The sequence below is a fragment of the Schistocerca gregaria genome, chromosome 7, assembly GCF_023897955.1.
Source record: "Schistocerca gregaria isolate iqSchGreg1 chromosome 7, iqSchGreg1.2, whole genome shotgun sequence".
NCBI classification, from domain to species: Eukaryota; Metazoa; Arthropoda; class Insecta; order Orthoptera; family Acrididae; genus Schistocerca; species Schistocerca gregaria.
In genome coordinates this window covers 419,507,225-419,523,789 of record NC_064926.1, presented here as the reverse complement: position 1 = coordinate 419,523,789, position 16,565 = coordinate 419,507,225, and the positions used below count along the sequence as shown (strand labels likewise).

General features: G+C 43.4%; 1 protein-coding gene across 11 annotated transcripts in view; it reads right to left on the bottom strand.

Moving 5' to 3' along the window:
- LOC126281198 (tropomyosin) overlaps positions 1-16,565 on the bottom strand; it is a 147,722-nt gene that overhangs the window by 76,200 nt on the left and 54,957 nt on the right. For 7 of the 11 annotated variants that reach the window (XM_049979924.1, XM_049979928.1, XM_049979926.1 and 4 more), the window contains exons 2-3: positions 14,042-14,179; positions 6,210-6,335 (exon numbers count right to left, since the gene is read on the bottom strand). In XM_049979924.1, the coding sequence (XP_049835881.1) occupies positions 6,210-6,335; positions 14,042-14,155 (240 nt within the window). In that variant the 5' untranslated portion in view covers positions 14,156-14,179. The remainder of the gene's footprint in view (positions 1-6,209; positions 6,336-14,041; positions 14,180-16,565) is intronic. The other 4 variants (XM_049979923.1, XM_049979925.1, XM_049979921.1 and 1 more) reach the window with 1 other exon arrangement.

Here is a 16,565-nt window from a genome sequence, read left to right as displayed (position 1 = left end):
TGCTTCGGGAGCTCAAATTGGGAATCCCTCGAGGGAAGGCGACGTTCTTTTCGAGAAATGCTACTGAGAAAATTTAGAAATCAGCATTTGAAGCTGACTTCCCAAGGATTCTACTGCCGCCAACATACACTGCGCGTAAGGGCCACGAAGAAAAGATACGAGAAATTAGGGCTCATAGCCGTTTTTCCCTTGCGTGTGGAACATGAAAGGAACTGACACGCAGTGTACCCTCCGCCAGGCACCTTATGGTGGTTTGCGGAGCATCTGTGTAGATGTAGACGAAGCAAAGTGTTAGTTCCCAATGCAAATGAAAAACGAATACAGCCTCAAATGGACTCAACAATTTAACTACGTAAAGGCTAGTAATAAGTAGAAAAAAATTAGGAACAGTTTGTCTTTTCTTTATTGACGACCTCATAAGTTTTTAAATGGTAAACAATCGCAATTTGACTGCTTTATTGTTACTAATATCGGAATTTCGACTTTTGAGCCATTGTCAAGCTCAAGTGGGACATCTGAAACAAAGGTACAAATGGTAAAACGTTCGGCATAACTTGATCACAAGTAACAAACACGAGTGCATGGACAGTTACCTACTACTGTATCAGTGTACACCAAAATATTACAGTTCGTAACTGTATGTATAAACTAGACGTCTCGTTTCGAAATATAATAAGTACTAAAACAGAGACAAAACGCTTTGTGTTTGACTTGTGTAGGTAGCTATCCTTCGCTAGCGCCACAGTAAGGATGGGGAACAGGTAGTTTATTAGACCTGGAGCTCAATATACAGGGTTTCTCTCTTAAGACTCGTCACACGCATTTTCTCTCGTCATTTGTGCAACGTGTAGATGGGAGCACGCTCAGGCAAACACCGCTCACCACGCCCTTCATGTGACGCCCGGTGCCAACGGCAAACGTCGGTTAGTTTCCCATTACAAACAAAGCTATTTTTAAAGCGCAGTTTTACGCACTTATTTCGATACAGTGGTTCGAGATTAATCTAGTTCAAATCAAATGTTCATATGAGACTTAACTGTTCAGGTCATCAGTCCCTAAGCTTACTCACTACTTAACCTAAATTATCCTAAGGACAAACACACACACACACACACACACCCACCCATGCCCGAGGGAGGACTGAAACCACCGCCGGGACGAGTCGCACAATCCATGACTGCAGCGTCCCAGACCGCTCGGCTAGTCCCGCGCGGCATTATCTAGTGCGATATTAGTTTTATCGATGTGTATTAACAGCGACAAAACTGGAACAGCAACCAGTTCACTAGTGACTAAGTGGTGGTGGTGGTGGTGGTGGTGCTGCTGCTGCTGCTGCTGCTGCTGCTTGGCGGTAGTAGGCAGAATGGAGCAGGGCGGCATTCGAATCGCTTCTCCATTATTGGTTATTCTTCCTGTTTTAGTAGCCGTGTTGACATCGATAAAACGAATATTGCCTACCGTTCTATTGGATGGGGACCTCAAACACTACTTTAAAAATAACTTCGTTTCTATAGGGAAACAAACCGACACTTTGCATTGACCCCAGGAGTCACATGAGAGACTATGAGCAGTATTTGTGTGGGCTGACTAGGTTTGTGTGTTTGGGCTTAAGGGCGCTCAACGTCGAGGTAATCAGCGCCCTGACACACATTAAAAGGAACGAATGTGGACAGACCTAATAAAACTGAAGCACACACACAAAGAAAGCAGGAAAAGAAGGAAAATGCTACATAAGAAAGTAAAACGGAAGGAAAGGGAAAACGTAGCAACACGAATGCCACAGGAAATTGTCATTGGCTGGCCACTTACATAAAATATGGGCGAGCTTGTCACACCGTGAGCAAATTAAGATCATCTCCCTAAAATCTTCGTAAAAACGTTTGACATGGCAGAGAACTTTAAAACTTTAACCACATTCGTCCGAGTGTTGCCTAAAAGAGATGGCAGGTCCGCTGGCAAGTCAGCCGCAGTCCGCTGGTCAGAAAGTAAAACGCAATCCAATAAAAAGTGGCGCACAGTGACCTGGACACCGCAAGCACCACACATTGGAGGGTCCTCCCGCCGGAGCAGGAAGCCATGCGTCATAGGGCTGTGGCCTATCCGAAGCCTAGTGAGGAGAACCTCGTCTTGTCGACGGGGCTGAAAGGAAGTACACCACACGCGCGTTGTGGGCTTTACTATACGGAGCTTACTGTCGGTCGCTTCCAGCCACTCATCCTCCCACCGACTCATGACCCTTGAGCTCAACAGCGAGGTGGCTGACTAGGTGTATATTGCAAAAACTAAATTGCAAGTATCCGCCAAATTACCAGAGAAAATGCGCCTGACGACTCCTAGGAGAAAGACGCGGCATAGATAGTTCATAGAAGTGAGATACACATGCGTCCCTGATCTTAAAATTTCATTGCATATATGCATGCTGTTTCAAGATTGAGATTAATTTATTTCATGAAGTTATGTTTTACTCTGGCATTTATGCTTGTTATTGTTTTCAGTTTCTCAGATGCAAGTGACAATCGCTCAAAAGCTGGAACCGCTATAGTGAATATGACGAGAAACATACAGACGAATTGTGTTTTAAAACGTCAACAGTGGTTTATCATGCACTAGAGCAAATTTAACAATTCCAGGTAGAGATGGTGGTCCACCTAGTTATCACTGCCTCCTAATCCATTATTTGCATCTTTATTTAGAGAAACTATACCACGAAGATCATTGTTCAGTACATTTGTGGTACGGTACCAGCCGCCTTAGTTTTCACCTTCCAGAATATAAAGACACGAAACAAATTGGAACGATGCTGAACCTCGTCCACACGATGGCGGAAGCTGTCAGTCCTCTCCATGTTGCAGTGCAATGGGATGCACCTCCCATGCTGAGATGCTGCTCGTCTTCCAGTGCTGGTCGCCGCCTCCTGTGGATATGTGCAGACAGCCGCGAAGCTACTTGTGCATGACGGGTCCTTCCCAACGACTGTCACGTCATGCAGAAGTAGTTTTGCAACTGTGTACATCGAAATATCCCCGTCACCACAGGCGCCTCCACCACGACTAGTCAGCATGCTGGCCACCACCAAGAAGAAACACCAGCCAAGTGTTCAGACAGAGAAGCGGCATGCAGTATTTGCACTAACACACAAATTCCCTGATGCGGGTATGACATTTGTTCGCGAGTACCTCCTGGCTTGGCGGCACATTATAACGAAAGGTCATTGGTTAGCTCCATCACTTATTTTTTTTAATTTTTTTTATTTATTTATTGTTCCGTGGGACCACATTAAGGAGAAGTCTCCATGGTGATGGAAAGAGTCAATACATGAAATTGTAACACGATTGTAGAAACAGATAAAATGAAATATAAGAAACATATTCAGGCGACAAGTCGTTAGTTTAAATAAAGAAAACCAAGAATGTAACACTGGAATTTGCTTAACTTTTTAGCTCTTCCAGGAGCTCCTCGACAGAATGGAAGGAGTGAGCCATGAGGAAACTCTTCAGTTTAGACTTAAATGTGTTTGGGCTACTGCTAAGATTTTTGAGTTCTTGTGGTAGCTTATTGAAAATGGATGCAGCAGAATACTGCACTCCTTTGTGCACAAGAGTCAAGGAAGTGCATTCCACATGCAGATTTGATTTCTGTCTAGTATTAATTGAGTGAAAGCTGCTAACTCTTGGGAAGAAGCTAATATTGTTAACAACAAACGACATTAAAGAAAATATATACTGTGAGGGCATCGTCAAAATTCCCAGACTATTGAATAGGGATCGACAAGAGGTTTTCGAACTTACACGACACATAGCTCTAATAGCTCGTTTTTGAGCCAAAAATACCCTTTTTGAATCAGAAGAATTACCCCAAAAAGTAATACCATATGACATAAGCGTATGAAAATGTGAAGTAGACTACTTTTCGTGTTGAAATGTCACTTATTTCAGATACTGTTCTAATGGTAAATAAAGCGGCACTTAGTTTCTGAACAAGATCCTGAACATGGGCTTTCCACAACAGCTTACTATCTATCCGAACGCCTAGTAATTTTAACTGTTCCGTCTCGCTTATAATATGCCCATTCTGTCTGATTAAAATATCAGTTCTTGTTGAATTGTGAGTTAGAAACTGTAAAAACTGAGTCTTACTGTGATTTAGCATCAAATTATTTGCCACAAGCCACGAACTTATTTCATGAACTACATTATTTGCTAATGTTTTAATATTACACACAAGATCCTTCACTACCAAGCTGGTGTCATAAGCAAACAGAAATATGTTTCAATCACCTGTAATACTAGAAGGCATATCATTTATATAAATAAGAAACAGCAGCAGCCCAGTACCGACCCTTGGGGAACGCCCCATTTAACAGTGCCCCATTGGGACTGAACATCACTACCACTCTCAATATTTACTGAGAATTACCTTCTGCTTTCTGTTCTCGCATGTATCTCCAATGAAGTATTACAGAACCTTCGAATGCAGAAGATTTCTCTATTAGGAAAGCAACATTATCCTTACTTTTGTTGGTATTATTTCGTAACTTCGACAGCAGAGCATTTACTATTTCGTGACGCCTAATGGCTTTACTTGCTGAGAGGAAGGGCTCAATTTTAGTCACAGCCTACATGAACCCATTTACACTGAGGTGACCAAAGCCATGGAATAGCGATATGCACATATACATATGATGCTAGCATCGTCTACACAAGAGTATAAAAGGGAAGTACATTGCTGAAGCTGTCATTTGTACTAAGGCGATTCGCGTGAAAAGGTTTCAGACATGCTTATGGACGCACGACTGGAATTAACAGAATTTGAACTCTGAATAGAAGTATGGAACATTCCATTTCGAAAATCGTTAGAGAATTCAATATTCCGAGATCCACATTGTCAAGAGTGTGTCGAGAATAGCAGATTTCGGGTATTACCTCTCACCATGGCCTTCAGGTAACAACAGAGAGCAGCGTCGTTCGCGTAGAGTTGTCAGAGCTAACAGACAACACTACGTGAAATAACCGCAGAAATCAGTGTGGGACGTACGACGGACTTAGCCGTTACAACAGTGCGGCGAAATCTGACGTTAATGGACTATGGCAGCAGACGACCGACGCGAGTGCCTTTGCTGATGGCGGCGCCTGTGCTGGGCTTGTGACCTTACCAATTGGGCCCTAGACGACTGGGAAATCGTGGCCTGGTCAGCCGAGTCCAGATTTCGGTTGGTGAAAGTCGATGGAAGTGTTGGAGTGCCTCGAAGCCCCCATGAAACCATGTTCCCAAGTAGTCAACAAGGCACTGTGCAAGATGGTGGTGGCTCCACAATGGTGTGTTTACATGGGATGGTGTGGGTCTTCTGGTCCAACTGAACCGATCATTGGCCGCAAATGATTTTGTTTGGCTACTTGGAGACCATTTGCAGCCATTTATGTACTTCATGTTCCCATGAGATTGCGCCATGTCACTAGGCCACAATTGTTCGCTATTGGTTTGGAGAACATTCTGAACAATTCAAGCAGAGGATTGGCCACTCAGATCGCCCGACATGAATCCTATTTATTATTTATGGGACAATCGAGAGGTCAATTCGTACACAAAATTAAGCACCGCCAACACTTTCGCAATTATGGGCGGCTGTAGTGTCAGAATGGCTCAGTATTTCACCAGGAAATTCCAACGACTTGTTGAGTCTTTGGTACGTCGAGTTGCTGCACTACACCGGGCTAACGACACTATATTAGGAGATATCCCATGACTTGTTACCTCAGTGTATAACAGTGATGATCGTCAGTCAAAACCTAGGACTGCTGCGTAAACTTTACAGAATGCATAACCCCTCAAAAAGTCAACAGTAAGTCCACTCCTCCCGACTTTACCACGGAACTACGGAGTGTCAGTAGAAAACAGTGGAATTATGACGATGTGTCCAGAAAAATGTCTACATGGTAGATAGAGGCCACATTGCTTTACCGCTGAATAGAAAACAGCATACATGTACCAAGGGACACTGATATTCAACCTATTTTCTGGAATACTATTAAATTCTAATATAGTTACTACGCCTGTCTTAGCCGTAGTGGCCTTTTTTTTTTTTTGAACCGTGCGTGTGAGGTATGGCTGAAGATGTAGGTTAATACTTGGGCGGCAGAAGTGCCGCTCCTGCTGCAACGTGCTGTAGTCGTATGCGTGAGGCTGGGGAGAGAAGCGGTGATGGTACTCACGTTCTGCAGAGCCTTCTCCTTCTCCTCAAGTTTGGCCATCACCTGACCGAGCTGCTCCTGTGTCTGGTCCAAGTCGTTCTCAATGGTCTGGATCTTCTTCTGCAGGGCACGGGCTTCTTCCTCGGCCTACAGCAGAGAGAAACATGCTTAGGGTCTATAACTTCTTGTGTCTCCGAGTTGACGAGCGTGAGAAAAGGTTAGTCGTGACCAGGGACAATTGAAGTAATCGTGATGATTCATCGGACATGGTCGCCTGTGGCGTAGGACCATGTCTGCTGCGTAGCGGACTCTAGTTAGCGCCTCCAGGAAGCCGCCGTTTCAGCTAGATTTTTCCGTGTGATTGTAAGTTTTCACCTGGACGCCATATAGTGTCAATTCCAGTTACGAGCCTGTGGTGACAATACTGGTATATCACGATGCATGTACTGATTATAAAGAGAGTATGACGACAAACTGGTCCCGTTTCGCTCAGACTGCTTTGAGGGAGCAGGTTACTAAAGTTAAAGGTGCCAGTCTTCTGCAAGCAACTTACTGGTCTACATGCAATTAATGTTGTTGTAATCTTCAGTCTAAAGACTGGTTTGAAGCAACTCTACATGCTATTCTATCCTGTGGTAGCCTCTATCTCCAAGTAACTATTGCAGTTTACAGCCTCCTGAATCTGCTTTATTTCTTGGTCTCTCTCTACGACTTAACCACCCCCCCCCCCCTCCTCCTCCTCCTCCTCCTCCTCCAGACTGCTCTCCAGTACCAAATTGGTAATCCTTTTTGTCTCAGAATGTCGTACCAACCGATACCTTGTAGTGAGGTTCTGCCACAGATTTCGTTTCTCCCCAGTTCTATATTCAGTACTTCCCCTTCGTTACGTGATCTATCCCTCTAATCTTCTGAATTCTTCTCTAGCATGTAACACCACATTTAAAAAGCTTCTATTCTCTTTTTCTTTATACAGTTTATCGTTCTTGTTTCACTTCCATAAAAAGCTACACTCCATACAAATACTTTCAAAAAAGATTTCCTGACAAATCCATATGTTCAATTTTTCTTCAGAAACTTTTCTTGCCATTGCCGGTCAACATTTTGTATCTCCTCTACTTCTGCCATCAGTTACTTTGCTGTGTCAGTTCCTGATCTAATTCTTCCAGCATCCCTGCTTTTGTTGATGTTCATCTTGTATTTTCCCTTCAGGACACTGTCCAGCCCTTTCAACTGCTGCTCCAAATCCTTTGCTGTCTGTGATAGAATTATGTCATCGGCAACCCTCAAAGTTTTTATTTTTTCTTCCTGGACTTCAACCCCTACTCCAAAGTTTTCTTTTGTTTCATTTACTGCTTGCTCTGTGTACAAATTGAATAATGTCGGGAATAGGCGACAACCCTGCGTCACTCCTTTCTCTACCACTGCTTCTCTTTCACTCTTATAGCTGCCATCTCGTTTCTGTCCAAGTTGTAAATAACCTTTTGCTCCCTGTATTTGACCCCTGCCACCTTCAAAGTTTGAAAAACAGTATTCCAGTCACATTGTCAAAAGCTATCTCTAAATCTACAAATGCTAGAAACATAGGTTTGCCTTTCCTTTATCTTCTAAGATAAGACTTAAGGTCAGTATTGCCTCACGTGTTCCATCATTTCTACGGAATCAGAACTCTTTCCCCAAGGTCGGATTCTACCAGTTTTTTCATTCGTCTGGTAAAGAATTCGTGTATTTTTAGCCGTGACTTATTAAATTGATAGTTCGGTAATTTTCACATCTGTCAACACCTGCTTCCTTTGGGACTGGAATTATTCTTGAAGTCTGAGGGTATTTCTTACCAGATGGTAGAGTTCTGTCAGGGCTGGCTCTCCCAAGGCTATCAGTAGTTCTAAAGGAAAGTTGTCTGCTCCCAGGGCCTTGTTTCAACTTAGGTCTTTCAGTGCTCTGTCAAATTCTTCACGCAGTGTCTTATCTCCCAGTTCGTCTTCATCTACGTCCTTTTCCATATCCATAATATTGTCCTCAAGTACATCGCCCTTGTATGGACCCTCTATATACTCCTTCCACCTTTCTGCTTTCCCTTCTTTGCTTTGGTTTTCCATCTGAGGTCTTGACATTCATACAGATGGTTCTCTTTTCTTCAAAGGTGTCATTTTCCAATAGGCGTTATCTACCTCTCCCCTAGTGATATGTGATTCTAAATCCTTACATTTGTCCTCTGGCCATTCCCGCTTAGCCGTTTTGCACTTCCCATCTGTCTTACTTGAGACATTTGTATTCGCTTTCACCTGCTCCATTTACTACATTTTTATATTTGCTCCTTTCATCAGTTAAATTTAATATCCCTTGGGTTGCTCACGGACCTATGCTAGTCATCTTTTTACCTACTTTATCCTCTGCTGCCTTCACTGTTTCCTCCCTTAGAGCTACCCGTTGTTCTGCTTTATCCTTTCCCTTATTTTTGTCAATCGTTCCCAATGCTCTCTTTGAAACATTCTACAAACCTCTAGTTCTTTCACTTTATCCAGGTCCCATCTCCTTAAATTCCTACCTTTTTGAAGTTTCTTCAATTTCAACCTATAGTTCATAAACAAATTGTGGTCGGAGCCCGCATGTGCCCATGAAATGTTTTACAATTTAAAATCTGGTTCCTAAATCTCTGTTTTACAATTATATAACTAATCTGAATCATCCTAATTCTTCCTGGTATACAAACTTGTTTCATGATTCTTACACCTAGTGTTGACAATGATTAAATTTATGCAAAATTCTACCAGGTTGCTTCCTCTTTCATTCCTTTCCTTAAGTCCGGATTCGCCCATTATTTTTCCTTCTCTTCCTTTGCCTACTATCGAATTCCAGTCCCTCATGACTACTAAATTTTCGTGTCCTTTTAAACTATCCGAATAGCTTCTTTAATCTCATCATGTATTTCTTCCATCTCTTCATCTGCGTGCTAGTTGGCATATAAACTTTTGCTATTGTGTTGGGTATGGGCTTCATGCATGTCTTGGCTACAATAATGGGTTCACTATGCTGTTCATAGTAGCTTACCCGTGTTCCTGTTTTCCTATTATCAAACCTACTCCTGCATTACTTATGTTTAGTTTTGTATTTATAACCCTGTATTCACCTGACCAAAAGTTTGTTCTTGCTGCAACCTATCTTCACTAACTCCTATATATCGAACTTTAACCTACGCCGTTCCCTTTTTAAATTTTCTAACCTACATGCCCGATTAGGAGATCAGACTTTCCACTCTCCTATCTGTAGAACGGAAGTTTTGTTTCTGGTGATGACACCCTCCTGAGTTGTCCTCGCTCGGAGGTCCGAATGGGGACCGTTTTACCACCGGTATATTTTGCCCAGGAGGATGCCATCATCATTGAGGCATACAGTAGTGTTGCATGCCCTCGGGAAAAATTACGGCCTTGCTGTGCCGGTACTGCCGTTCGCAGTACCAGTACAGCAAGGCCGTTTTGGTTGATGTTACAAGGCCAGATCAGTCAATCATCCAGACTGTTTTCAAAATTACATTTTCACTCTGCAGCGGAGTGTGTGCTGAAATGAAACTTTCCTGGTAGATGAAAACTGTGCGCCGGACCGAGACCCGAACGCGGGCTTTGCCTTACGCGGGCAAGTGCTCTACCATCTGAGCTACCGAAGCACGACTCACGCTCCGTCCTCACAGCTTTAATTCCGCCAGCACCTAGTTCTCGTCTCGGTCAGGCACAGTTTCAATCTGTCAGGAAAGTTCCAATCACTGTTGCCCGTGAAACTACTAGAAAGGGTGCTACCCTTCTTCAGGAACCACAAGTATTTCTAGCAGCTCAACAGACCTCTCCGTTGTGGTTGCACTTACGGTGCAAGCCCCTCCACCAACGGCTAGGTCCATTGTTCATGAGGGGCTACACGGCATATGGTACTTCATTTTGCGAAATATATTTATTGTTCAAAATGCTTCTATTAGATTTAATCTGTTTTCAGAGTTCACACATTTGGCTGAACTGAGGGGGCCAAGGGGTCAGTTTTTATGTAGTTAGCACAGGTACCTGTAGCTGCAAGACTAACTTATTATCATAGAAGCTTGTTCAGGCGAAAGAGAGGAAGAAGACACGTACATGAATGACAATAATATAAACCAGATGTAAGTATCGCTTGCATCTATGTAAACTCCATTGTAAAACCCCATGGTGTTTGCAACGTAAGGCATGTGTATGTGTGGTTGTCCCCGCAGTGAAATTTTCACCCCTACAAATGAAAAATGACTCTGCTGTTAACAACCCATACCTAGGGATTTTCACACAATGAAGTATTGTGTTGTAGTTTAATACTGTGTCTGATTTATCGTCTAAAAACATGTAGAGTGCAAAAAATTGTATAAATATGAAGTACACGATGTCAGATTCTATCATCATTTAAGACTGATTATGCCTTTCAGCGTTCAGTCTGTAGCATAGCCCCCTTATAAAATTCCTCCATGTTCCCCTATTCAGTGCTAACATTGGTGCCTCTTCTGATGTTAAACCTGTTACTTCAAAATCATTCTTAACCGAATCCAGGTACCTTCTCCTTGGTCTGCCCCGACTCCTCCTACCCTCTACTGCTGAACCCATGAGACTCTTGGGTAACCTAGCTTCTCCCGTGCGTGTAACATGACCCCACCATCTGAGCCTGTTCGCCCTGACTGCTACATCTATAGAGTTCATTCCCAGTTTTTCTTTGATTTCTGCATTGTGGACACCCTCCTGCCATTGTTCCCATCTACTAGTACCTGCGATCATCCTAGCTACTTTCATATCCGTAACCTCAACCTTGTCGATAAGGTAACCTGAATCCACCCAGCTTTCGCTCCCATACAACAAAGTTGGTCGAAAGATTGAACGGCGCACAAATAGCTTAGTCTTGGTACTGACTTCCTACTTGCAGAAGGGAGTAGATCGTAGCTGAGCGCTCACTGCATTGGCTTTGCTACACCTTGCTTCCAGTTCTTTCACTATGTTGCCATCTTGTGAGAATATGCATCCTAAGTACTTGAAACCACCTGTTCTAACTTTGTTCCTCCTATTTGGCACTCAATCCGTTTGTATCTCTTTCCCACTGGTTGCAGCCCTGTCTTACCCCTGAAACTACTCTGAACCATGAACTCAATTTACCGTAAACTAACTGCTGCCTGACTATCCATGTAAAGACCTTTAATTGCCTGCAAAAGTTTGCCTCCTATTCCATAATCGCGTAGAACAGACAAATTACTCCTAGAACCCGGTCATATGCATTTTCTAGTTAATTTCGACATTGGCAGAACACATGTTTGACTTTATTTTGACTACACCCTTTTATCAGGTGGACACAAAGCTGGCTGATTAGCGTTGAGCAACAGAAGATAACAAGGTCAGTGGATAAGCAAATGGAACTCAACATAATAACAGTTTCTTCCTATCCACCATACCAACGTGCACCTAACCAGCTATTTAAGTGTAGTCAGCAGTTATACTGCACCAATGATCTGCTCGTCGGGGGTTGGCCAATACGCAGGTAACGTACGTGGCATAATATAATTCTCTGCCTACACACTGGATGCAATACGCCGTCCGCAAGAACCTAAGGCTGAAATTACCTCAGTTCAAGACAGAACACAAGTCAAGATTACTGTTTGCTCGCAAGTCAGGAACAGAAATTCAACTTAAGTATTCTTCTGTGAAAAAGCACTTCACTGTGTGTCAGACACCGAAGAGGGCAGAAATGTTACCCGCGTTGAAATAACTGTTCACAAAGGAACGACTTCATGTGCTTCTTGTGGCGAATCAACACTTCAACATCTAACCCCTAGATTCTCCACTGTGGCCGTCGCCAGCGAAGTCTAAGTCGATCCAGGAAGGAAGTGTCTCCACGCTATACATCCGCTCCTTCCTGCACACGCAGAGTCTACGTTTGTGCTCGGACGACGAATCCCAGCGACCGGTGCAGTCTCTCCCTATATGGGTCAGGGATCTGCCAGCCAACCACTGAAGCTCATATTCCTTTTAGAAGATTTTTCTAGAAGTTTCCGGCGCCGTTGTATGCTGAAGTGTCTCCAGATAGCGCCTAGAACTCACCATCTGTCTCCGCAAACGTTATATAAAAAAGTTCTCGGAACACAAAGTGTTTAGTTAAAATACGCCAAGGAAAAAGAGCAACTGGCGGAAGAAATTTAACACCTTAGCAGCAGTAAAACACAATGCAGATTTCACTAAGAGGCACCTCTGATGTACGAGAGAGTCATAAACCAAACGAGTGTTCTGCGAGCACTGCGTTCCATCGCATTTCATCCTCTTCACATTTCACTGCACCTACAGCTTCATGGCCATGACTTACAAAATTGGTTCTCTGAATATTATTTACGTAAACTGCAAAGTGGTGCGGTGCATCTATGCAAAATTTTGTTTAAGAAAGGATGATAGCTTCCAAACCATGGGCAAGTCAATACGCACTAAATGTCAGTTGAAAATCCATAACTCAAAGAAGAGGATAAAAATAACGCTTGTTGTCTATCAACGTTTGGTACATCTTTTTCCAAGACCTCTATCGTTGGTCCCTGTTTTGTTGATGAGATTCTGAAGACACTGGTATCTCCAGTTCCTAGCTAAGATATGTCCGCTCCCGGTAGCTGAATGGTCAGCGTGACAGATTGTCAACCCTCTGGGCCCGGATTCTATTCACGGCTGGGTAGGGGAATTTTCTCCGCCCAGGGACTGGGTGTTGTGCCATCATCATCATCATCATCATCATCATCATCATCATCATCGACTACAGGTCGCCGACCGGCACCCTGCGAACGGTCTTCCAGACGGGGGGCTCTAGCCATATGATTAAATTAAAAAACCGAAGATATGCTGCTGCCGCAGTTATTGAAAGACATCTCACTGGACATACGGCAGTTATTCTGGTACCAACATGATTGATGTCCCTCCTATTGCGCACTTGTGGTGACAGACCTCCTTACGAGAAGGTGTCGATTGCATTGTAACTATCGTTTAGAAATGCAAAATGGTCTTCACGCTTACCAAACTTAACATTTCTGTACTTTTATCTGTAGCGAGAACAAGCAAGAGGTCATATGAAAAATGCCTCACAAGGACCTACGCTGCTGGTAACTCCAGATGAAATTCAACGTGCAGAATCAGTTTATAACGTGTGGCAATGCTCAGTGTCAACATTTTGAGGACTTGGTATGATACCTGTGATGCTAAATGCACGAACCGTACCTGAGCTACAGGCTTGCTTACATTTGGTATAATAGGGGAGACGTTTGTGGCACCAACTCTACGCCGGGACAGCGGTTTGTGGCGCTTCCTTGTTATCTTTATGCTATTTGATGAAATCCCTTACATGTGATATTCTCTTTGTTACTTCTTTCAAACGACGCAAAAAGAAGTGTATAGTTACAGCAGAAAAAACGAAGTCGGTATCTTAATCCGGAGACCATAAGCGATAAAAATTACTTCGAAGGTCAGAAAATTCGCCATATTGTCCGCTGTAACCTTGTAAAAACTGCACCTCCATATGTTTATTCATTCTGTGTATTTGAGATCCCCCTATCTTTGCTGCCTCACCCTGTATACTCATTACTTAATTTCTTGTTTGTATCTTGTGCTGCCTGATCCCATATCAAGGATATTTAACAATATGTCATAGGAATAATTTTTTCAGTTCCACTTTCTGCACCCTCCCACAGACTACCTGCTCACATTCTTGTCGCAGCTTTTCTATTTAAAGCATCTGAAGGACACTGTCATCAAACTTTCCACCACAAAGAAATAACCGCACCATGATTTACTTCTTATTAGTACAAATTCCGAGAGAAGTTGCGCGACACTCACCTTTTCGGCCCGCAGGTTGGCATCCCTGGCCTGCTGCTCGCAGAGAAGGGCGCGATCGAGCGCGTTGTCCTTCTCGAGCTTCATCGCCTGCATCTTCTTCTTGATCGCGTCCATGTTGCTGGTTGTTTCTGCTTACTTCTGCAACATGCAAAGAAGGCGTACAATCACTGCACATCCTGGCTAAGTCGTAACCAGTATCATTGTGTTCTGTGCGTGTGCGTGTGCGTGTGCGTGTGCGTGTGCGCGCGAGAGAGAGAGAGAGAGAGAGAGAGAGAGAGAGAGAGAGAGAGAAATTCCATTAACCGCTGAATCATACTTGGTCAACATGAAGTAGTTAAATTAGCAGAAACCTTAGGACAATACCTAAGTTCACAATGCGTCAAAAGAAATTTAAGCCAGAACAACACAAAGTCGCAATGGATGCTGAACATTGTTTGGCGTGTCCAGCAACTGTGTCCAAGTCTGCCGTATCAGCTCATTGAAGGACATATCGCACAGATATCTATTACCGAAGGGATACACCGACTCTGCAATGTTATATAATTTCTACCAAACAAAGCCCTTATGGCTCTGCTAAAATGGTGCATGTAAGGTTAGTCAAAGTTCGTGCCGCGATAAGAATTGTTTCTGCACTGAAATCTTCGTCTTCCCTTCAGTTCTGATCGTTAAATGGACGTCCTAAAAATAAATTGTGTTGACGGATGCGCTGAGAAAAGCTTAGTTATAGAAGTATAAAGCTTAATCATATTACTACAAATGAAAATTTTGTGGATGTGTGTGTACTTACAGTTTATTCATTCGATTTCGTACATTTCAAGAAGGTGCTTCTTCAGGTATATAGAACAAGTTAAGATAAAACATTACCAAAGGAGGTAGCTATCGAAAACAGTGTACACTGCTTAAAACAATTTTTTCTTATGCCAGCTATATGTAAACTGTTTAAATTAACAGGAAAGCAACTACTCAAATTATCTCCTCAATGTAAATCAAGATGGAGTGGAAGCGACATTAACTGTAACGCAGTACTAAGAAATGGATACAATACGCCTTCAACTTTTCAGTGTTGGTAATTGCGTGGATCTCGTCAAAATACATTGATGTAACGAGAAATACAAGGGATTATTAGAACTTTGATTTTTCGACATTGCATGCATGAATTTTATCGCTCTGAGGGTAAGCTGATAGGTGTGAACTGCAAATACAAAGATATTGTGCTCGATTCTTAGCCGATCCTACGATTTTTTGTCATTTCTTTCGTCTGTGGCAATGATTTAGTGTTGTGAGAAAACAGCCCACGTTAACTGTAGGTGATTAAATAATTGGTTGGTTGAATGTAATTTTCATTTTTCGTTGTGCATTTTCGAATAATTTTACCTATGCAAAAGCTTAAATTTTTATTTGTAACTTTATGTTTAAGCTCTAACAGTACTTCGAAATATGCCAGTTATTGGAACCTATCTGTGCAACAGTCGAGTAACCAGCGTTTGCTAGTATATGCTTTTCTCTAACGTATTTAAAATAGGTAATAGTTACAGTGCTGTACCAGTATGCACCAGAGTCTGTCAGCACTAAATGTTCACATTTTGGGACAAATTGAGAGGACAAACAGATCAAATGGAAATTTCTGTCTCATTGCGTTACTAGAAAAGAACCAGGCAGAACTCAGTTGCACTTTCTGGAGGTAAGTATATCCTTACAAATTTGTTTAGTTGTGCGTTACCATTCAGTGTTTCTGACTCCCGATTGTGTATAAGGGAGCGATCAAATATTTTCTGTCTAAGGGCGTTGGGTTGCAGCGTACGTTGAACGTAGCGCGACTGTCCTTTAAAGGAAGAAAAACTTGCCCTGCTCTGGCCAATAGCACTAGTGTCACACACGCTGCAATTGTTTCTGGCTGCCTCAGCCGCTGTCACCTGTCTACTAAAGGTAAACAGCAGAATGTGTGTGACATGTTCAGATTTTCTTCCTCTTGGCACTTTTCTAGCGTCCACAGCTCCACTATGTCCAACAGCGAATTGCAGAATAAAAATGACAGTCGATAAATGAATCGAAAACCAAAACGCTACTACGAACTTATGCACCAACCTAATATTTCAGAGTGGCTTAACGGGAGGGGGGGGGGGGGGGCTACATGTCGGTGCGGCAGCGGCAGTGTTCAAAAATTAAGGCGAGTGACGGACGTAAGCGCTCATGGCGTGACTGATAGGTTTCCGGAGATTACGGGAGAGCGCCGAGCACCGGCGACTGTCCTGCGCGTCGCATCATGTCGCCCACGCGCCGTGCTGCGCTGGAGGAGAGGTATGCGGCGCGGGACGTGAGGCAGGTGAAAGTCCTGGGGTCATCCGCGCTGCTGGGACCGCAGCCAGCGAGCCGCAGGCCCTGCCAGCGGGCGGACGCGCTCCGCAGAACGCCACCGTCTCCACCCATCAGCTCGGGACCCTTTCCCACGACTGTCTCCAGCGCGGAAAACGCTTTTTCCACGTTACCATTACTATTTGCGTGCGCCAAGTACGAGGGCGAAGTA